Raw genomic sequence first — 23,753 nt, 5'->3', positions numbered from 1 at the left:
TGCACGATAAAATACATAGATAGAAAGAGTTGGAAATCAGTAATTTGGATGCATTTATTCGCTATAGACAACGTCAGTTATTTAAGGAAGGTTATTGGTCATCTTGACCCCCTTCGTGTATTGTCGATGCGGTTATGGAGGAAACTCCTTTCTTGGAGTAGTCCCTCTTACTAGCATGGCGTATGGACTTGAATGAATAGATGGCATGCCGTGCTTATGAAATACTCCTACGTAGTGTAGACTCAAAAAATGCAATTTAAACTCAAGTCTTCCATCAGTTTATCTACGGTAAACGAATCTTACATATCTGACCAGTTTATGGGTAGAAATTGATAATGACTTGATTAGTTAATACAATATATATATAAATAATGAACCATTACCGATCCCCCAAATTTAAAGTACAAGACTGCAGCCCTTCGAGAAACTACTATAATCCAATTACTGAACTAATGTAGATCGAGCATCAATCTTATTCCAAGAGTCATGGCCTTTCAGTGGCGCAGCGATCTCCAATTCCTATGGCCCTCAACGACCCAAATAGGCGAACCTAGCACAAGTCTTCATACCGTTGCTTGACAGGCCTAACAATAATTATTATTCATTATAATTTTAAATGATCGAAAACACCAACGTAGCTCAAATACATCTACCGTGCCACAAGTTTTACTCAATATCATTCAACAACAGTATTCAATTTCCGATCATGGTTTGTAAAACGCCAGTGACTCATTATTATCATATTACAGTAGTATTGACACTGTACTTTTATTAGCACTTCTTAGCAAAATGGCCTCAGCAAAGCCGTAGAATCACATCTACTAATAGTATTTCATGCTTATGCGTCCATGTCTAGGATATCATACTCGCATGAACGTATCGGCATGTAAAATGTTTCTTTTATTTACATTTATTAACAAATGGCCTTAGTAAAGCCGTGGAATCACATCTACTAGTAGTATTTCATGTTTATGCGTCCATGTCTAGGATATGATACTCGTATGAACTTCTCGGCATGTAGAATGTTTCTTTATTAACATTTATTAACAAATGGCCTCAGTAAACCCATGCAATCACACCTACTAGTAGTATTTCATGTTCATGAACCTATAATTACGAAATGTTTAAAACTTTTTTTCAAAATGAATTTCGTGCTATTGCATCGTTTTCTAAAGCCTCAATTGCAATTAATCTTAGCTTATTTCTGGAAACTATGCACACATCATTTGAATGTTGATGCCATTTTTACGAGTACATTTATACGTACTAGTGGCTTATACCTGTTGAAAGAGCGGGTGTGAGAATGGGTAGTAATAAGTCGTTATGAAATTTTGGAATATAATATTGATCTGTATGAATGTACTGCACATTCATCAATATATCTCCCATTGCAAATGCTCTACTCAATAAAAATATAAAACCAATATTGTTGACACAATCTAAACCTGTTGACAACATACCGGCAAACCACAGCTTTTACTTCTTCTGAATTGCTCTTGACGTCTGCGTTCGAGCTCGGCGCGCGTATCGAATTTATCATCATTATTATCATCCATGATACCGACCTACAGTAGTGGAAAAGGAAAGATAATAAAAATTGGGTGAGCAAGAAGCTTTTATTATCATCTATGGCTACGATGTAGTATATTCAAAAGCGACACTAGGCTCAAAGTTATTGTACTGTAGACTGGAATTTGTAGAACGCATATAATGTGTAATGTACAATCCCCTCCAATTATAGAAATTCAATTATGAACTATATTGTAAATCTTGAACTTCAAATGACTACTTGAATCAAGTGCGTTTTGTGGCCAGAACTGAAATGCAAATCTCAAACTCTTTCCTTTCCGCTTCCAAGTCAGCAATATCAGGGGTATCAGGGTTTCATGATACTATCTGCTATAAGTAATATTTTGAACATGCCTTGCAGCTCCATTCAATGTTTGTCAATGATACATGGTAAGGTGTATTCGATTATCATTAACGTATAGTTCAACCAATCCTGATTTAGATTACTAATAGAAATATCAATTAAGGAAATGAATTAAAAATGCCCCGTTGAATAACTTAATAGGACATTTACATGTATGGTTATTACCACACTTGCTGAATAATTATTATCATCACTACAGTAGCATTTAACTGCCCTTAAATTACAGTATATTAGTCGAAAGCTTGCACTACAAGGTTAACTATGGCTGATTGATCATTTGATGAAATAAAACAGGACCTGTAGATAGATATTATTCAACCAAAATGTTCAATATGCCGCATAGAAAGCAATAAATTTTAAATTTTAAGATGCGCCTTCATCAATAATAAACTTGACTACATGTCAGCGTTGTCGAAGCGTACAATTCTTCCAAAATACAAGAATTTAAATTACAATACAAGCAAGTTCATGTACACTGTACAGAACTAATCATAATCAATAGAATAATATTTACTTTGATAAAGAAGACAGCAAACATGACTTGTATAATGTACATATAGAATAGATTTCATCTTATATTCGTTTACATTGTAAAATGGATTCTAAGCTCATTGGGTATAGAAATTTTCTCAAATTATAACTGACCTAAACTAAGTGCAAACTTGCATAAAGCACTAAAGTACCTCGTGTTCACACTTTTCTCCTTTATACAATATCATTTCAGCAGTTACTACATCATTTTCTATATCTGCTATAATTTCAGTCACAGCAGGCACGGACTTTTTTAAATGTTTTTTATGCGTAGAAAAGGTGAATCTCTTGGGATTCCATTAGAATGACCATACGAGTTAAAGTCCATCCATGGACACTATCGGACTATTAATACGTGTAACATGTATGCATTATGCTAGGGTAGCGAGCAATTAATTACAATTTTAAGAGCGGAATAATATAATAATCAGGTTATTGATTGGAGAATGGATTATACGTCTTCGTAAGCATCGGTAAACATGAACACAATTGCTTATTATATTCCGTTTTTAATAATGTAAAAGTTCATTGTATGCAAGTTGTCATAAGATTACGTTTACCAGTTTAACATGTACACTGCTAAAGAGTTGAGCTACAAAATATTAATTAAGCCCAGCAGCTTAAAATCAATATAACCTACATTACAGTACGTAGAATCCAGTAAAATCAGCTAAGTGGTGATTCAGCAAAGCAAACTTGTCATAAAAAGGCAAATATGATCACTTGATCGCTTTACATTATTCAATGCGAAATAATCACGAGGGGGCACAGACATAGTTAAAATGGAACAATATTCTGATCGCACTAGACTTTTTAAAAGACATCATGAAAGCTAAAACCCGTGCCAGATTAGAGTAAACTTGAGCGATAAACTCGCTCAAATGAATATTCTCTTCTAAAGAAAATCTGCAGTAAGTGCTGATTAAATCTTCATGGCATGTGTCTGTGAATACAAATCATAACTTAGTTGGCGAACAGAGTACTGTACATAGATCTTGAACGCACGTCGTTAATTAACTGGTGAATAATATATAATTAAATAAAAAACCGACTGCAGTGTATAACGGTGGCAGAAAACGCCTAATCACCATTTCAGTCCTATCAGATTACTTCACTGTACTATACTTTATAATTCGCCAAAATAATCATCACATTATAACTGTACAGTAGGCCTAGTATCCCTTTTGAGTCGTAAAGTCAACATCTCGTATGGGCGTCTAAAATAAAGCACTACTTTCCTTGCCAAAATATTAACGTTACTCTTCAGAAGTAGTTTGAAAATGGCAGCCAATGGATCAATGTCAATCATTTTTCCGGCGTTTGCAAGTTACTGTAAGGTGCAAAATCGTGCAAGAGATAGAAATAAAAAATAAAATGATGGTCAAAGACAGGCCATACTATCTGCCTTGACGGAGGTTAATGCTGGTTGCGAAATTTCCTCAATTTCCATTTGACGATCCAACAATTAATTACAATTATATACGCGTACTGTATTTTAGGTGGGTTTTTGCCTATTGATTACAACTTCATTTATTTCGTAATAACTTTCTCTACAACCATTTATCGTAATCAAGGTAATAGTCAGTCACCATTTGCTACCTCTAATTAAAAAGTGACGATCCCACCATCCATTAATTTAATCTCCATGAATTGAAAAACGCGATTGCAATCAACGTCCACTAGATAACATCCTTTAGCATTAGCAGTAGTATTTATTTTTGCATCATTAAGCAGTTTTTGATAGAGTACTTTATAAGATTGAGCTCAGTACTTACCAGTATTAGATGTACCGTCAAGATATCGCTCTCATAGGGGTAGCTAGCTACAATTGATTTTTTTTACACTAGTAATGGTCGATATTGTGACGACTGTCTTTCTTTCCTTTGATCACTATGATGAATCCAAATTCAAATTAGCCAAAGCTATTTGCTATATAAACGGGGTACCTTCTTCCTCAACGTAATTAAATTAATGCAATCTGGCTAGAACTACTGTAATATATAGGAACAAGATAATGCTTTTATACCGTAAGCACTGTAATAACTAACCACACTATTGCTGCTGAGTTATAAGCGTATAGCGTACACTATACTGTACTGTTTTTCCTATTTGCATAAGAATTTGGTGCAAAGTTCGTGCCGCCTAGCCCCTATTGGAGATGCCAATATAATAGTAGTCTACTGTCCATAAGTAGTAGACAGCAGGATATCCTTACGTAGAAAATAGCCTTTGGGAGTTAATTTACCATTCAATTATGACAATAGATTACGTATTCTATAGTGATCTAGTAGCTGCTTCCTGCTCTGAATAAATACTTATGCGACCAGTCCTAACTCTAATGTTTATGTATCTTTGCATATACACTGGCATAACTCATTTAGGGACTTTTTGAAAATTAATTTTTCATAAGTTCATGACTCATCTTTCACACGAATAGGTGTGAGATGAATGAGGACGGAGGGTAAACTGTTGTTGCTGCTTCTTGGTGTTAATTTCATCATTAACATCATCGTATGTGTAGACTAATACTCTACTACCCTGCAGTAGTAATCAACAATCTGCTGTCAACATAGATAAATCCATAGAGCAAAAAAGATATTGCACTATACTTACTCATATTGATATTTAAATAAATGATATCAGTCAAGGACTAGCTCTAAGTAGGATATTAAGGCCGATTATTTATTGTTGTTGTTATTGTCCATCTTGCTACTCAGTTTAAGAGTAGAGTATGCTAACAACGAGCAGAATAGGCGCATTCTTATTCTATCAACCTCATGCATAGCATCTTTATCAACTACTAAATACGTACTGTACTAAAATACTTACGGTGATGATAATTCATATCACCATCGATAGATTAATTGTTGTTATTTTTGTCCTTCTTGATCTAACAATACTCTAGGAAATATCGCAATAATTAATCAAGATTTGAAATGAATGATAAGATAAAGTTCCATTTCGTACAGTACAGTATCCTGCATACCCACTCTGCAATGATTTGCTTTAGATCAGATAAAATGCTGTAGCCAATAAGTAGAACTTTATCGTATAATCTTTGTGGCCAATAAGATTAAGATTTAACGTGTTATCAATCAACAATCATGAAGGAATATCGACAAATAAATGGTCAGCGCCGTAGTACCTACAGTAAGTAAATGCTGTACCAAACGTAGTCTACAGTTGCAATGAGACCATGTACTGTATATTACCAGAAGCCTGAAGTAAAATGATGATGAAAATATACAAGTATGCCCGTTTAGCTATTGTAGAATATTTGTTTGTACATTAGAAAGTATCAATGGAGGCATGTTTGTGCTTATTGTAGAGAAAGCAAATTATGACCAAGAATTATATCATCGTTCTAATTACGGATATCGTTGTGTTACTCATATCTTACGTAAATCGAATGGAATAACTGTAAATTTCCCTTCTTTCCTTCTATAGTCATTCAATTCACCGAATATATTGGCTACACGTACGAATATAGCAATCTTGTTGCAACACAGCAATTGGCTATTCTAAGCTTGTTTATTGATAGAGAAATCTGAATGCGTAATGATACGAGTACGTCAATTTTATGCAGATAGAAATCGTATCTGATCACCAGTTGATTACAGTTTAAATTCTATATCATTTACAAGCTATAGTAGAAGTAGTCATTCATACAAAAGTAAACAGGAAATAGAGCACCGTTCAGATAGACGCGTGCCTCTTATGACTCTAGAGTCTAGAGTAGAGCGATTGTACTTTAACTATTATAACATTAGAAGAAGGATGAACGAACTAACTTTAAGGGAAACCCTATCATGAAATCTGTTAACAAATTGGACTAGCAACTTCGCTTTATCAAACTAAATGATGTAGATTGGAATATACTGATAAACTCGTTCAAAGGGCTACGAATGCATCAGATATAGACGGAAAAAATAAAAAATCTGATTCAATTAGCATGCACCTTAGGCTAATAATAATACGCGTACAATAGATGATAGCGTCCTATGATACTGTATCACCTAGGATTTAAAGATCAATTTAAGACTGTAGTACATTTGGCTTTGCTTGTAAGCTATAATTAAATTTTTTAAACAAACGACAGACTTTTTGCTCGTAGTAATTCACTGGAAAGATCGTACGAACATCTCGCGTTAGATGCATGGTAAGGCAATTATCGATCACATTCATTCTTTTACAAATTTACGAAAAAAACACCAGAGAAAAATAACCTTTAGTAAAATTAGCATTTATCTTGACAGCCAGCTCAACGTGATATCGAAGATTCATGATGCTTAGATAAATTAATTTAGTGAAATAATCTGTGAGTGAACTGCAAATATCTGTCAGAAGAACGAAACAAAGTATAATATAACAAGTATCAGCGTATTTCCAAAGATAGAGCCAGTGCTATTTGAATGAATAGCATTTCAACTACAGAAGCTCAATAATAAATTTTTACTACTGTTTCGATACATATGATACGTAGATAAATAGCTATCTTGTCATGTTTTAAAAATAACCACCTATCAATACAACAAAACAGCAGACAGAAACATTTCCTTCCCATACAAATTATTTACGAGACATGATCAAATGTTACGATATAGATACAGCTACAGGCCAAGAAAGGATTTATTGATCCCATTCCATGCTATCTATCAAGAACTATCAAACTACTATCTTCATCTCTCTCTCTCTCTATACAGTATAACAATTTTCTGTTTACAGATTTCGGTAGGACAGTAATTACTTAATATCCATATCACAAGGTAGAGTTTCTAACGCTAAGGCATTCATCTAGAACGATCAAACTGGTATTTTCGAATCTTTATATAATAACAATCTGCTTGCTACCAGTAATATAACGGGGTGGGAATGTTTGCTGAGATTTGATGACTTGATTTTCAGTGAGATACAAGAGAGATCTTAGAGCAAAGAGGTGATTTTTGAGATATAGAGGAAAATCACAAGCATGCTCTAGGCACACAGAGAGGCGGTAGAACAGTTCTACTTCACACCTTTCGCTCAAGAAGTTATTGATATCAAGGTATCTATCAAAAGCAATTAAACTCTACCTTTTAAGTATAAATGCAATAAATGTTTGTTTCCATACTTCCGTTAACTTAAAAAGACTGTAATTACTGCACTTGATATTTATAGCCTAAGGAAGGGGTACTAATATTATGTGTATGAATGGCATCCATCAAAGACAATCAATATTCAAAGAGTGTTCAAATACCGCAACTTGAACAAATTCCGAAATCAAATGATATTAATACCGAATCTTTGCATAATTACTTTCAAAGTCTAAGCAATAGTACGCTTTTGACCTGTAGAATAGCTACGATTATGCCATGAGCTATGAATGGAAGCATGCAACTGGTTCGAGATGCTAAATAATGTTAAAATACAAATTATGCCAAACATCCGTATTTCAAAGCTATACTGCATGCTGTATAACGAATTAGAAAGCTAGAAACGTTAGTTGCATGATTATCTGAAACTACATCATTACAGTATACTTGTATTAGTATTATAACTACTATATATAATCGTCAGCAATGATGCTCTATACCAATGCTGACCAGGTAATACGCATACTGTACTTTTAAGATTATTATATACAGTAATTAGTGGTAGTAATTTACTAGTGTCGGATATTATACACTCGCAGACATCTTAAATGATAAATTTTATTTCTTTAGTATAATTTCACAAGTGAGCAGACTACTGTACTATTTTAATCGATCTCATTAATTATGATAAGTTTATTAGTTTATTCGGTGATAATACACGTACAACAAGATAAATTTTACTAGTTTTCAAGGAATCCATACTATACCGAGACTCATAGACTAATGAAAGAATAAACGCAGTAGGCAATTACAGCTGACAAAATTTTTCTAGGATAGACTCAATGCTGTTTATCGTATAAGAATTTTGCATAAATTTTATGGACAGAAAGTGTTGTTACAAATTGTGATTTTAACTTGGAAAAGCAAATCTAATAGATTGAAGAGCACTAACGTAATACTGTTCACTATACGCTTGTACAAAATCATTTAAACCACATCACCAAGGACTTTAAGATTGAACGCCAACTGTATATTGTATTGAACAATACGACGGTAAAAAATTTGGTAAAATTCGCTGTTTATAGTTGACATAAAATCACATCATCAAGATTTTTAATAGAGAAATAATTGCAAATAAGGAGCATTTGATTTGTTTTAAATTCACTGATATAAAATTGATTAACCTTACAAAAGATCTTTAGAAATTATCCGAGATCAAACGCGAGTAAATTATCTCGTTACCCTAAATTTACTGTACAATTTATCACTGATTCAAGAGTATCTATCTAATAGAGTACTTGTAAATATAGCTCCTAGTTCATAACTGTATTTCATAATCAATCATCATCTTCTTGATGAATTGAAGAATTTTGAAGTGGCGGAGGTGCATCAGGTAAGTTAGAACTATGAGCAGGACCTGCAGTCAAATATCCCGCTGTGCCAACTGGTCCAGTTAAGTAACCAGCAATATTCGTATCTTGAATAAAAAGATCATGCTTTTGATCTTTGTAAGACGCCCAAACTGATGACTGTTCCAGTATAGCGGCAATCTAAGTTATGAAACATTCGCACACGAACTCAGGTTAGCCGATTCTGTACAATAAGAATTTCTAAGGAAACATTAGCTACCAGTAGTTTTTACCATACCTGTTCTCCGTGTTGTAAATCCATTGCCATAGCTTTGAGGGCTTTGACAATCTGAGCCTTTGTTGAAGCAGCGTTCGGAACAGTTTCTAAGCCGCAATCTAGTAAGCTCAGTAAATATGGTACAACTTCTGCTTTGAGGGCCTATGCAGTATTATTAAATTACAATAAGAAAGCGCTACAGACGATAATAATGTCTAATCGTTCTTTCCAAACCTGTTGAACAAAAGCGCTTTCCTTGTGTTCAAACATATTATAATACGCCTCACAAGCTAGCCCTATGATGTCGGGTCTTTTCTTCATTGCAACCATAACTGAACCAATGCATTCGGTCTCCGTCATAGCTCTAATACAAATCTGTTAATTTATTACACAAAAATAATCAAATATGAATCTTCCTTACACCGTATTTCGTATTACTAATAAAATTAATCATCTGACTTACATCACTAGAGGTAATCGTGTGCACAACAGTGACAGAAGCTTTAGGTATGGCATCATTTCTAGAACTCATGCTTTGAAAAAAGCGTGGAATGTGTCCTAAGCTAGGTAACTGAAGCAATCATACAAATGTTAGTCATAACAGCACCACAAATAGACACATCAACCCAAAGAAAATTATTTTACCTGATCCATCATTAATGGTTGAGCGTTGAAGAAAGCAACGATTGCAGTGGTAACAGTCTCTAAAACTTCAGTCTAAACGATTATAAATAAAAACATTAAAAAACCTCGGGTAACTATCAGTCACAACTCGTAGTATAATCGAGAAATGATTAATATATATTTCTGATACTAACATCCGGTGCCGTTGACCCAATTAATTGCGAAAATTTTTCTGTTAGAGCTATTAAAAATTCTCTCGGTTTTCGTAACACCTGGAGTATTTAACCATAAGTCAATAAAGCAGTTCAATAGGAGTTATACGGAAATACGGTTCTAAGCGTGTACTCTGAAAATTTTTTATTAAAATTACTAGATTCTGCACGTACCCAAGCTGGTTGTGAAATAAAAAGGCGCAAGAAAACTCCGCCAACAGTAAGTTCACCTTCAATGTTGGTGTAAACTATGGCAAAGTTTTCGGGAAGCTACAGATAAAGAAAAATAATTCAATAAACAAACAAACCCTCACAATTAAACACAGTACTGCAGGCATATTAACCTTCCAAGTAGTGGATATATTATCTTTTTGCCTGTGGTAAAAATCTTTTTCCATTCTCTGAACTACTTTAGATACTTTTTCTCTTGTTTCTTCGTTCCATATCAATTCAGGATTCTCTTGACTACCTTTAAATAAATCCGAAAGCAGCCCAGTCAATACAGATATAATAAATCGAACCTAGCAATAAAACTATTGTATATAAATCACCAAGCGTCTACTTAATTTCTTACTTTCAAACATATAGACACTAGCTTCAGCACTGTCCCGCATAGCATCAATAAATATTACCGGTAAAAACTTGGACAATAAAATGCGGACCTAAAAATTTGTTATAAGCATACTTTAGTACATTCTAATTATTAATTCCTAAAATGTGTTAAACTCACCTTGGGTCCAACTAATTTATCGTTGGTTAATTTAGCGAGAAGTTCTGCAGCACTTTGTCGAACTTCTGGTGATGTAGAATTGCAAAATAAGTGGAGCAGATATATTACAGCACCTAAATTAAAAATTTAGTTTTGTAGTTAGTGATATGCAATCCAATGTTGAAGTCTCAAAAAACTAGTATTTTAAAGTATAAGCTGAGTTAACAGTTCACCTTTAGACATGCAATCCTTTACTATCTTAGTGTTAGATGACAATGCGATAAGAACTTCCATTACTGTTACTTGACCTAGACAATATAGAAAAGCAGTTAAATATGTCTTTTTCTTCTAGAGTAAAATGTTAGCGAAATAAGATAATTTAAGTTTATCTAAAAGTCTTACTATCAGGTGCCATCTCAACAACTAAGAAGAGATACGACAGAACATCTGCATCAGCGATATCTTGCACACATTTCTTATTACCGGCAACATTATTGATTACCTAAATGTAATGTTAATGAAGAAATATGATCGAATTTTAAGTATTTTGTAACAACTAATAGCAGACAGAACTAATAGAAGTGCATTGCATAACTGTAATTATACCTCAAGAGCCATTTGCTGTAAATTGCCATCACTTTCCATGCACAATAGGCTAAACAGAAGCTTGAAATGACCGATGCATCGTTCAGAGCAAGCTGAAATAGCAAAGCTCCATCAGATCATTTTACATAACACAGTCAAATATGCTAGTAAGCGACTTCTTTTAACATAACAATAACCTGGGTTGTTCTTAATAACATTTCTCAAAGCTTCTAATGCCATTTCACTTTTAACAAGGCGTGCAGAATTACTATCAACTTCTTGTCCCGAAGCAGCCAAAGCCATTAGTGAATGCAAGTACTACAAATATGATAAAATTATTACTTTCTCGGTACAAAATGAACTAACTCCACAATTGCAGTATTTGGTAAAAAACAATGATGTTAACGACATTCGATTTCACATACCTCTGCTTCAGAACCTAAGAAATTAAGTAAATCGGAGCAAAATTGTTCCCCATTTTCGAGTGGAAATGATGATTGTTTATTATAGATACGAACAAAAATATCTCCAATGATAAGTTCTTTTTCATGTGCATCAAAAGTAAAATCTTTCCCGTACGATGGATCGCATTCTCCCTAAAAACAAGAGAGTACACGATCGTGAAACGTTCTACAATATCATAAAAGAGCTAAAATACTTACACTTCTAATCATACTACTTTGCTCTTTCTCCAAATAATCAATCAATTGAGCTCTAGTCGCATTATCCCAGATCAAATACGGATTCTCAGAGTTAGAGTTTAACAACTTTAAAATCTATAAAACAGTAAAGTAAAGTAAGAATTAAATACATCCGTTAAGCAACAATTACCATTTGGTGATAATCTAGTAATTAAAAATCACCTCAACAGATCCCTTCAATTCTAACTGTTTAGTAACATAGGGCGTTAACATGGCGCTGACGCACTTCTTGATTGAAGTGTTATCTGGCGTTTTTTCAATACTTGGTTCTAATAATAAGAAAAAAATAATTACAAAGGTTACATACATATTTAAGGATGATTTCGGATATCAAAAATGACGAACCCGGAGTTTGAAAACCCGCTAGTCTAATCAGAGCTCTGATACTTAATTTAGCCAAATTATTAGCTACAAGCTGCTGATTTGTGTCAGTAGAAGCCTCGACACCACCCTCATCCAGCGTATAGTCATAATTGAACAGGTACAATAGCAAGTGCCATACTACACCAGCCTATGAATTTCAAAAATAATTTACAAATAATTTAGTATCTTTAAGTTACCATAAGTTACTATTTCTTCTATCTAAGTTACAAAATAAAGCAAATACATACGGCCAACATTTGTGCTTGTAAAGTGGTGTCTATTGCCAACGCACTCACACAATCAGTTGCAGTTGTGCATAAGACCGTCAAATTCTAAAAAGCAGACGTTGTTTAATTTATTGTAATCATTACATATACAATATCAACAGAGTCGACAGCAGAGAAGAGCCACAGTTTACCTTAAAGTACATAGTTCTAGCAATATCCTTAATAACTATAGGCAGCTCTTGCAGCTTCTCGCGACAGGCATCGAATTGTGCAGATGCTTCGAAGCAACGAATAACGTATTTACAGACCTACAGGAAATTATAAACATATTTTAGTTTCACAATCACTGAATATCTGGCCAAATAAGAGTATAAGAATTAAATCATAACCTGCACTGAAACAGATTCCGGTTCTGTTGAAGGCCCAAGAACAGCAATGCATCTATCAAATGCTTCCTGTAAAGCCTAACATAAGTACAAATGACGAACTTTTTAAATACCCTGACCCTTTCATAACAGTATATAAGAACGTGATAAACCTCACTTCAAAACCGTTCTCTCTTCTCAATTCTTCAGCATTCAAAGCCGAACAATCTATCGTATGATAGGCAAGCTCGCTAGCAGCAGTCAATAACGGAGCTGACTTCGAAAACAGAGTATCATCCTGGGTTTCTAATCTAATCGTTTTAATTAACATAGGATATCCTGCATATTTATAAGGAGCCAAATCCTCTTTATATCTTGAATATAAAATTGATTGAGTCCTCAAGACTAAGACAATATTATTAGGGTCCGGACCGTCGGTCTTTTTCTCAGATTTGCTGCCTAAAAACTCATAAGCCTTATTGATAGTTTCGAACATTTCTCTTCCTTCAGGATTTTTATCAGGGTGATATTTCTGCGCTAATTTGAAATAGGCTTTACGAACTTTAGATTCTTCATGGCCGCCTACACCAGTTTCTAATCCCAGAATTTTGTATGCTTCCTCACTTGACATTGACGAGCCTTTCTTTTCAACTTCCTTTTTCCATTCCATTAGAACATCTTTAAGAAGTTTGATGGGATCCTTAATAGGCCAATCTGGAAATCTAGCAATGTCGCAAAGAGCTCTGAGATAGTAAATATTACAGAATAGTTCATTCTCCAGCTGCGGATATGTAAGCCTTGGAAGAGGACAATACTGATAAAGTGCCCTAGTATTGCTAAGCAATCGGGGAGTAAAGTCTGCCAAGTGGGATGCAAGTTTTTCAATCATCATTCGCCTCATTTCTGTATTCCAAATAGTTTCAGGTGTATCAAATTCGCCGAGAAATACTTCGGCAAATTTATTTGCGCCATAATTTTCAATATAACAAACCATAGCTTCTGGTAACATTTGACTAAGTATACTACGATTTACAACATCAGATGCTTGTTGCTCCTCATCTGAGCGAAATGCCTGCTTGTTATGCGTATCCACAAGAAATTTACCAATTGGTAGAACATTAGACCCAGTATACATCATAATAAAAAAGAAAGCCCCAGATAAATATAAGCGCGGAAGGATTGGATTGTCCATGACGATAGAATGAAGTAATAGGGCTGTTTTTTCAACAATAATAGGATCAAATGTTAAGAATAGTTGTACAAGGTGGGGCAAACAAGTCTGATCGCTTAGCATTCGCTTGATTCTAGGCATAGGACGAACAATTGCTCCATCTTCGTCCCTATAATAGTAGTTTCATTCTGGTAAATTGACGAATAGAAAACAGCATTATCTCATAAGGAGACTTACTTGTTAGGGTAGTATTCACACATTTTGTTAAGTATATTAAGAATTAAGACAGCCATATCCGTTTCATTCATTACAGCCGTACCAGTCGCCATTAAGCACCATTTAAGCTGGGGTATGCTATGTAATGGTCGCCATCCATCCATCCCTTGAGCCCAACAACGGGTAGTGGGTCTCAAAACGTCACTGGCCCAAAATTCTCTCATCTAAAGCATTTTAAAATACATATGATGAACGCTGTATCTAATATATATTACATTAGATTTGATACATATACGTATACAGTATGCAGTGCTATACCTCTTTAAAACTGAAGGTCCTAATCTTTCTTTGTCCGCATTTCCATAGTACCACTCCTTCTCTGTATCTCTAGCCATATCTGGAGCAGCCTCAATGACGTTTGTCTAATGATATTTCGAACGAAAATAAGAATCGAGTTAATATATAATATCGCATTGCAGCATTGTTATAAGTTCACGAAAAGTTTAATTATACGTCGTACCTGTAGTGGTACGGTTGCCCTTGTAACATGCAGATGTGATAAAGTAAGTAAATCAACAAAAATTCTAACTCCATTAGCATCCATTATAGCCTTAACATTTTCCTACATAAAATATTTCTGTTAATATGGTGTTGAAGACTCATAGGATAATATACAATATACAATGAACAATAATGGCGATACTATTATCCAATCTTACTCTTCTATTAATAAGCTTATGGACAAAAAATAGTAAACGGTCTCTTTCTAGCTTGTCGATAGTCTATCAAAAGATATAAATATTTGATTAAAGCAAGACACCACGAACTAAAAAAATCTATTTATTGCTTCACCCTTTCTATCATTTTCACAATATATCTCGTATCATTGAAAACACCAATTTCTTCATAACATTTTCCATACACAATTGCCATTGCCTATGTCCAAAAAGAGCAATAGTTATCACTAAATTAATACATTACACTATTCGATTCAATAGAGTTACTCTACTTTTAGAGCTGCCATGGCAATTATAATGCCTATACTGTCTTGGATAAATCCTTACCTGTAAGCATAATGCTTTCATTTGTGGTTTAGGGGATAGCAAGAATCGATGGTACAGGTCATTAAAAAATTGATATCTGAAATTATATTAAGATAAGAACGCTTATTGGTACTTCAGATATTTACAATTCATCAATGTTAAAAGTAACAGCAGTATTATTAAAGATGTATACTCACGATTGTTTAATAAGAACAGATTCGTCATCTTCCAGCAATAATCGAAGGTAGTAATCGCCTAAATACATAAAAATATTTCAAGCCATGAATAATGAGTACGTTAGACTGTCTACTCCCACATACTGATAATATAAGTAACTCAATTCTGTTAACCTATTTTGATTTCCTCAGACAGGCTCTCATAGCGAACTTCAAATTCAACATGATTCCAAGAAATTATCTGTTTTTGACTGAGCTCCTATGAGTTACCAATACATTATTAGACGTCACTGACACAACTGAACGTAAAACCAAGTACAGAATTAAAGTTCGAACGCACCCGATCTTGCATGAAAAGTCTCATCTCCATTTCTAAGGCTTCTCTTAATTCTTCCCTAGTCTAAAAATAAGGAATACAACCCACTGAGTACAAAACACAGATTTCAGGATTTACGACATTGTCATCTTATATAACCTTGTAATTCCATATTAACCAAGCATTAGAGTGGTCTTCATAAAATCTGTTTAATAAAGTAAGTTGTAACCTCTATTACGTTAACTCCAAGATGACAAAAGGAAATGATAATTTATTTAAACTTTTACATACTTGTAAAAGAAATACTGCCAGTTTAATTCTACTTTCAATCTTTGACGACGCTTTCGTAAAACTACTGGTCTGTTAGTAGTTGGCTAATCAAAATAATACAGGAACTCTTAGTTGATATAATACTATTGACCCATGTACCTACAAATTCACGGTACTGAAATGCTAAGATAGCGATACGATATTTATAATAATCAGTCTACCTCTGGTTTCTGCCTTCCAAGACGTGTTTTCCAATGTATAAGCAGCGCCTCAATCTGTTGCCGCTGTAAACTTTTTTTATTTTTCGATGATGCGACCTAGTAAATATTATAAACTAAATTACTTAGAAATGTTCACAACTTGCCACCTACTTCTTAGCATACAGTGCACACACTTCACTTTAAATCAATAATGAACCTTAGCGAGCTTCATATTATCACGGACGTGCATACGATCAATATCGTCATCCGGAGCAACATCAGAAGATTCTAGATATGCTACTAAGCCAGCGGGCTATATGAATAATATGAAAATAACGGTTAGTTTAACATAAAATAAAATTTTTCAATTAATAATTGAAATAATTAAATATTTATGTATGAGTGATGAATGAATTTACGATCAAGCCCAGTTACTTAACTTTAATTTTTAGTAATTTAATAAATCTATCTGTTTTGATAATATAATTATGAATCAATGCTGGCATTTTCATGGCTTACCAGTATTCTACCAAATAGTTCCATGGCTTTGGGATTTCCTTCAGTCCATAAGCTTACAAGATGCCGACTCAATTGCCTATCGAAAGTTTTAAATAAGTATAATTATTAGTATGCCTTGAATACAACGCATACCAAAAAGAACTACCATCACACTACAATGCTATACAAGTTATACCTTAAAGTCAACATTCTACCGTCCGTACTACTTGTAAACATAGCAATATGTACATGTCGGGGAAGAGCCCCTTCCGATAATGCTAGTTCCTGGAGTCTCGTTGATACTTCTTCATTGCCTTCCTATTTAACGATGACAGAAATATTTGCATCATGGTACTAAAGTACAATATCCAGGGTTTGATTATATTAAATATTTTCATATAACCTATTTACCTCAATTAATGACTTCATTATCAGCCCAGCAGCTTTCAGAATTGCAAGGGAAGGATGCTACAAAAACAAGTTTTTTTCAATATCACAACTAGCGAAAAACATATTATTCCGTTACGAATGTAATAGGTTACCTCAAATAATCTAAAGAATGATCTTCCGAGGTCAGCTACCAATTCCAATACTGTATCAAATTGTGCTCCATCAGTAGTTTCACTACGCATAAGTCCATATGAAAAAGATCAATTAGTAAATGCTTATATATCACTACACAACGAAATTATAGCTACAGTGCGATGTAATGAGAAATAAAATTTTAAATCAGGTATTGTTGTCTCGTATATCACCTGTAAGGAGCACATAATGCGAAAGTTATAAAATCTAGTAACGCACTAACGACCAGTGCTCCAGTTCCGCGATCCTAAATCAAAACGGACGCTTTAGTGAATTGTCATAGCAACGTTTACAAAGTACTTGATATCTAATGGACATACAACGTGGCTAGCTAGTAGTTTCAACAAATTTTCCACGAAAGAAGAAGACGATAATAATGATGATTTATTCAGCTGCTCTTGACGGAGATCGTAATTTGCATGCATAGGCTAAAATATAAGTATTTCAGTTTTAGTTTTATAAATTTCGATATAAATTGTTATTCAATTATAAACCATTACCTGCATTAAAGCACATAACATATCAATAGCAGCATGAGAAATTCCATCGTTGTTTCTTTTAAGGGATTTTAGTATCTTGCCACCAATTTTTTCACGGAAACTAATAGAAGAATGTGATTTTTACGAGTAATTCAGTCAGTGTAAGTATAAGTTTGAAATCCCAACAATTATGGTACCGCATTAAGCAACGTTTTAGGTTAAAGCCAGGAAATAAATACCTAGGTAATGTAGTAAATGCTTGAAATCCAATTTTTGATGCAACTATGCGACGTAAGACATGAAACTGAGCTTCAATTTCATCATTCGACAAAGTATCATGGCTTCCTAATGCATATATTGTAAAATTACATCAGTGACATAACTATTAGATATGTATAGTATAACGTAATTACTCTACCCGTTGGTTTTTAACTTACGCTCATTTAGTAAGAAAGCAATAAGAGCTCCATTTATGAGCTTTTCTTTATTTTCAGCAAATAATCCCTATAAAATTTAAGTTAAATATTAACAATTACAGGCACCCCTGAAATTAAGGTGAGTACTTTGAGATTTTACTTACTTCTTGCGTTACAGCATACAATAATCCGCTGTATGATATGTTGGCATTAAAACGTTCGATAGCCTCACTGATACCAGAGCCTACGAGATATATACATTATGATATTCACATTAATATATAAAGATTTACGTTCTCCACCAAAGAATACATTATTTTGCATACTTGGCGGAGTTTGTAGCCATTTCAGAAGTAAGCTTTCTATATCTTCATCCACTGGAGAATGAAATGGTCCAAATCTTAATCCTCTCTTTGTTTCGAGCATTTTAACACAAACTTCAGAATTGCCACCAGCTCTAGCTCCATCTAAAACACTTGCGAGAAGCGAATCTCTAGATGGTGTAAAATATGATATATTATATAACTGTAAACTTTCTACGAAAATAAAATATTTATAGTAGCTTATCACCTTTCGGTAGAATAATATTTTCTTATTTGACCACGAATATATTCTACAGCAAACTTTTGCGGATTGTCAGAATAACGGATTAAAGCATAAATATCGCCAAATGGCCGACATGTAACAATATTATAAGTTGCTGGATCTCGTTCAATAATACAGGTTTCGGTTAAGCAAAATAAGCGAGAAGTCGGATCCTAGCAGAATTAAATATAACCAATATATATGCCTCAATATTAACCTCCTCAGTAATTGTGAATAGCAAAAACTGAATAATGGTAAGATATTAGGAGAAATTTATACTAACCGGATATCTATTTGTTATCTTTTGAACTCTGAACTCAGACAGAGATGTGATATGTTCATCATCACTACAACAGAAGACAGATATACTTAATACAGGATAACCTTACTACTACTAATAATATGCAATATCTCCTTTATAATTTTATACAGGCACCAAATTTCATTATGTTCGTAAACAACCTAAATTTTCCTAGTCGTTTTTCCTCAAATTCAGTCAATGTGATTGGATTTTTTCGGACTCTGTAAAAAAATCAAGCAATTTTCATAGCGCATCATTAAAACAAGAGTTCTCAAGCTAGTTCTTAATACAATCAACAATTATTACCACTATTATGCATAGCTACCTATTGAGCACATTTTTATCTACTGTAAGTAACTACTCGAACGTAAATACCTGATACTATAACCGACTACATTGAGAGATAATTCTGTGATTTTCCTTAAAATTTCATCCCGGCTTTCAGAAGCAAATACATGCTACAAGAAAATGACGACCAGTAATAGTATATGTTAGAATTACTGATGAATAATTTGATATACGCGTACATAAAATAACATTTACCAATCTACCAAAACCTCCATGAATAACAGCGAAACCTCCTGGGCAATCAGATACCTGAAATAGTAAATGTCATCAATGTAGCCTCTTTCAGAAACACTTTCTATGAAGAGATTTATTTTTATTCAAAAATCTCCCTCATACAAAAGTTAAATGTTTTTACTATCACGTAACGTACTGTTGTTATGCCTTCAATATCTTTATAATCATAGCTACAAGTTAAATTTCCAGTAGCAGGGTTGATTTGATCTAAAGATGCCGGCGTGACCTAAAGAATAATTTGCGACAAATTTACAATTACTTGCATATCATTCAATTAGATGGAGTTTATCAATTTGCATAGCATTATTTGAATTAAGGACTACAGGCCTAATCTTGGAGAAAGTAAGTTCATTATGCAAGTATTATTTATGTAAACTTACTTGTAAGATTGTTTGAACACGAGTATCACTCCAATGCTGCTTATAAGCAACATATCTCTACAAAGCAATGCCAAAGATATAATTTCATTATTACTATTGTTTACGTATTAATATTAATTACAGCATACAAGTAGAATGATGTAAGAAAAATGTAAAGTGTTTAACAATTGTAATTCTAACATCTTCAGTAATCCGTTTTTCTCTATCGGTGGCATATGAACCCCTAAAGCGCTGTCAACATTAATAAAGTTGTATATCTAAGATACACGAGTCTTACAGGTTCAAAAAGATCTAGTCTGTTAATATACAGTAGGTCATTACCGATGTATAAATATAATAACATAATCATGCATGTATTGAATAGTTAACTAACCAATGCTTCCGTGATCACATCTGCTCGATATTCCGTTGAAAAGGTCATAGTTTGCGATTTTTTACCTAAGAATACGATATTCAAATTAAGGTACTGCACATAAGTACTAGCCTCATTGATGGCTTGGTTAGATACGACACTGGCATGGATGCATTTTTTCTGCATTTTCATAAAAACAAAACTTATAACAGCTGTCATGCATAAATTTAACTACTTGCGTACTGCTAATGTAACGATCAATTCCAGCAGTTTACCCTAATCACTAAAAATTCTACCCAGTATACAACGATCAATTTAGTAGTAATAATCATACCTTTCCTAATGGTAATGGTAAATTCATAGCCGGGTTTGGGAGTGATTTGTATACCAAAAAAGTCGGTGTAGGCCCACTAAATTAATTTAAAATAGTAAAGTAGTATCAAAATTCCAAGTAACAACAACGTAAGAAGAATCAGTGTTTACCACAAAGTCTGAGTATTATTACTATTATTACAGTATTGTACTATCATCAAGTGCGTCTTTATCGATTGCAAGTAGTATTGTGAAAATAAAAAAAATATTATTATCCTGCAGTAGAGGTATTCTTTGCAACTATCCATGATTATCAACCATTACGACAACAAGCACCATATTTGAAAATGTTATCCTCCGACATAGTTGATTCAGCATAAGCAAACAATGCTGTGTGTAGGACATATCATATAAACTATCTGCAGGTGCAAAAATAATACTACGAGTACAACTATTCTTCACTCGGGTACTGTGCTCTTTGACAAATGAAAGTATCATCTACGCTAAAACCTTAGCTGAAAGTTGATAAAAAAGGGGTGTCAATGACAAAATGAATCCTTTGTACCGCATAGCTAGCTAGCGTTGAACTACTCCTAATAATAGTCCATTCCTCTTGTAACGGTGTAGTGTTCAATTTGTCTTACTAAAATAACGTGATGACCCATTTGGAGATTTATCAAGTTGTTTTTAGTTTGCTTCTTTTTTATTACGACTAGTACTGAAGAGATCGATTTCAAAAGTATTCAATTTCAGAATATGCCTTGGTAAAAATTTAGACAGTCCATGGTAAGCTATTACACGAGTGATTTATTCGATGTGATCATGCAACTGGTAGGCTGTCATTAAATCAATTTAAATATAATCAACCAACTATACATAGAAAGCGTTGCAAGGGGATCACTTTCAGTAATTGAAGAACTCGTACATAGTACGTGCGTTGTACGATAGCAGAATGTATCTCGCTTCGTTTGAGGCCTGCTACTGCAAGTTGATCAACATCGACTAAATTGTATCATGGCTTTATCCTACCTGATTGGTTATTTCTAACGTATTAGGATTATACGTTGTTATAGCCTTGCTGCCCACTGAAAAGATCCTTTTATATCTAGAATCCATGGAAAGGAAATACATTAGAAGTAAGGAAAGGCTGAAGAATGAAACGGAGACCATCAAATCAATATCAATCGTATCGTTGTATTAGTCAATAGTCAAGACGTTTAGCGATAGAGCGCCAAGTAGTGAAACACAGTCACTTTATCCTTGAGAAAAAAGTGTCTACAAATGTTATTGAACATGCCTCATCTCTATCTACAACGCTCTATAATGAAAGAAAAAAGATATAACTTGTTTTAAAAAATGGATTTACTTTCCACGCCATGAGTGTTTGGTTGTATAATAACTTGCAATATTTTCGTTTCCTTGGCAAACAGACATCTTCACTGCCGTCTGTGTGGCACTATGGACTGGAGTACCGTTTGGCAATGATAGCAAATGGTTTTGGCAAGAAATACCAAGCAACCAATGTATTTGTAGCTAATAATCAATGACAAGATGGCAGTTAATTAATAGAATTGACTGTTACGAATGAATATTTGTCGACTATTCCGCCAACAAGCTTGACTAAGGTAATATGGCTGCCCCCAAAATTCCCGTCCACTAAGTCAAGTGGCTCGAGTGTCGGTCCTAACGAGCAGAAGCAGGTGGCTGCCTGGCTGCAACGATTGATCCACTTGGCTGTCTAAGCTTGCCTCTAGCCTTTAGGCCTGCCAGCGGTGTTATCGACACTGTACTAGACATTTTTTTCTAGCTCCTCTCTGTAGAACGACTGTATCTGCACGTCAGTACTCCTGAAGGTTGACTTGCGTCCAAGTGAAGTCATGTGAAAGAATGACACTGTATGATACAGTTCAGGGATTGCTACTCTATCAGCAGCCTCGTCAACTACTGTACTCTAGGATCTCGATTGATTAGTCAACTTGCCTGACATGCAGTTACGTCATAATAATATTATTATTTATTTATTTATTATATTGTACTGTACACTGTACAGTACTTGGAATATTGGACTGCACTGTACAGTGTACAGTACTGTAATCAGTATCATAGCCCCAGACCCTAAGGCGATCAGTAACTCACCAAATGGCATCGATGCTACGGTAGCAAGTAGATTTACCTCGGCATCGACTCGTAGTCTATGCCAAGCTTATTGCCAGCTAAAGAGAGAGAGGAATAGGAAATGATCATTCAGTATACAGTACTACAAATGCGACACGCCGATTATTGAGCAGGCTGATCATTTCAAATTGTATCCCCAAATTCATGAGCTAACACTACCAGTACTGTACAGTACTGTACATTATACAATAGTGCAGTACCGTACTGTACTTTGTTCTACTGTACAGTACTGTACTACTACAGTATACTGTACTGTACAGTGTACAGTACTGTACTGTAGGTGTGCATAACCTTCTAATTCATTGGACACTTTTACTTGATTGAAATTATTTCTGCACGGAGGATAACATTCCAAGTCGTTCTTGTATAGAGTAATTTTTTAATCAAATATGGGTGCATCACTACATTCGTCACCCCTCGAATTTTTCATATCTCCGAAAATGACAACATCCATCAAATTAACGCTCGTTAACAGCTTCAATTGTAAAATCTTCAATTAATCTTGAAACACCGTCTGCTTTTCCATGTTCTTTTGCAGTACAGTACGTTCTGTACAGTGTACTGTACTGTACTGTACAGTACAGTTTTTAGTTTCGAAAGGAGCGCACAGTACAGTACTGTACTGTACGTAACGTACAGTACTGTACTGTAGAGTAGTAAGAGTACTGTAGTACAGTAGCTTAATCCGTATAATCCGTCAATCTATCAGTCCATAGTTCTGGGATGGCGTGTCGACGAGGTTACTGTAAAA

At 34.2% G+C, this 23,753-nt stretch overlaps 1 protein-coding gene across 1 annotated transcript; it reads right to left on the bottom strand.

Annotated features, from left to right (window-relative positions):
• Window positions 1–8,873: 8,873 nt before the first annotated feature.
• TRIADDRAFT_21978 (uncharacterized protein) lies at window positions 8,874–22,261 on the bottom strand (the record flags this gene model as incomplete). The annotated part of the gene is made up of 58 exons (XM_002110256.1): window positions 8,874–9,086; window positions 9,184–9,324; window positions 9,397–9,537; window positions 9,626–9,733; window positions 9,808–9,879; window positions 9,981–10,058; window positions 10,173–10,268; window positions 10,343–10,467; window positions 10,573–10,660; window positions 10,729–10,841; window positions 10,941–11,015; window positions 11,110–11,209; window positions 11,314–11,405; window positions 11,490–11,610; window positions 11,718–11,888; window positions 11,955–12,068; window positions 12,156–12,255; window positions 12,335–12,504; window positions 12,605–12,688; window positions 12,775–12,891; window positions 12,973–13,047; window positions 13,127–14,288; window positions 14,357–14,559; window positions 14,665–14,757; window positions 14,856–14,957; window positions 15,055–15,117; window positions 15,188–15,271; window positions 15,400–15,475; window positions 15,576–15,633; window positions 15,729–15,813; window positions 15,895–15,954; window positions 16,030–16,075; window positions 16,162–16,244; window positions 16,362–16,457; window positions 16,558–16,653; window positions 16,860–16,935; window positions 17,035–17,156; window positions 17,250–17,306; window positions 17,381–17,462; window positions 17,594–17,667; window positions 17,741–17,848; window positions 17,921–18,020; window positions 18,139–18,244; window positions 18,337–18,403; window positions 18,480–18,559; window positions 18,642–18,808; window positions 18,886–19,073; window positions 19,184–19,247; window positions 19,363–19,422; window positions 19,577–19,659; window positions 19,745–19,798; window positions 19,920–20,009; window positions 20,164–20,220; window positions 20,344–20,394; window positions 20,537–20,601; window positions 20,850–20,925; window positions 21,857–21,932; window positions 22,194–22,261. 58 exons carry the CDS (start codon window positions 22,259–22,261, stop codon window positions 8,874–8,876), a joined length of 6,672 nt encoding a protein of 2,223 aa, XP_002110292.1.
• Between the last annotated feature and the right edge of the window lie 1,492 nt (window positions 22,262–23,753).

Source organism: Trichoplax adhaerens, genomic scaffold, assembly GCF_000150275.1.
Source record: "Trichoplax adhaerens TRIADscaffold_3 genomic scaffold, whole genome shotgun sequence".
NCBI classification, from domain to species: Eukaryota; Metazoa; Placozoa; class Uniplacotomia; order Trichoplacea; family Trichoplacidae; genus Trichoplax; species Trichoplax adhaerens.
This window is presented reverse-complemented; position numbering and strand designations above follow the sequence as displayed.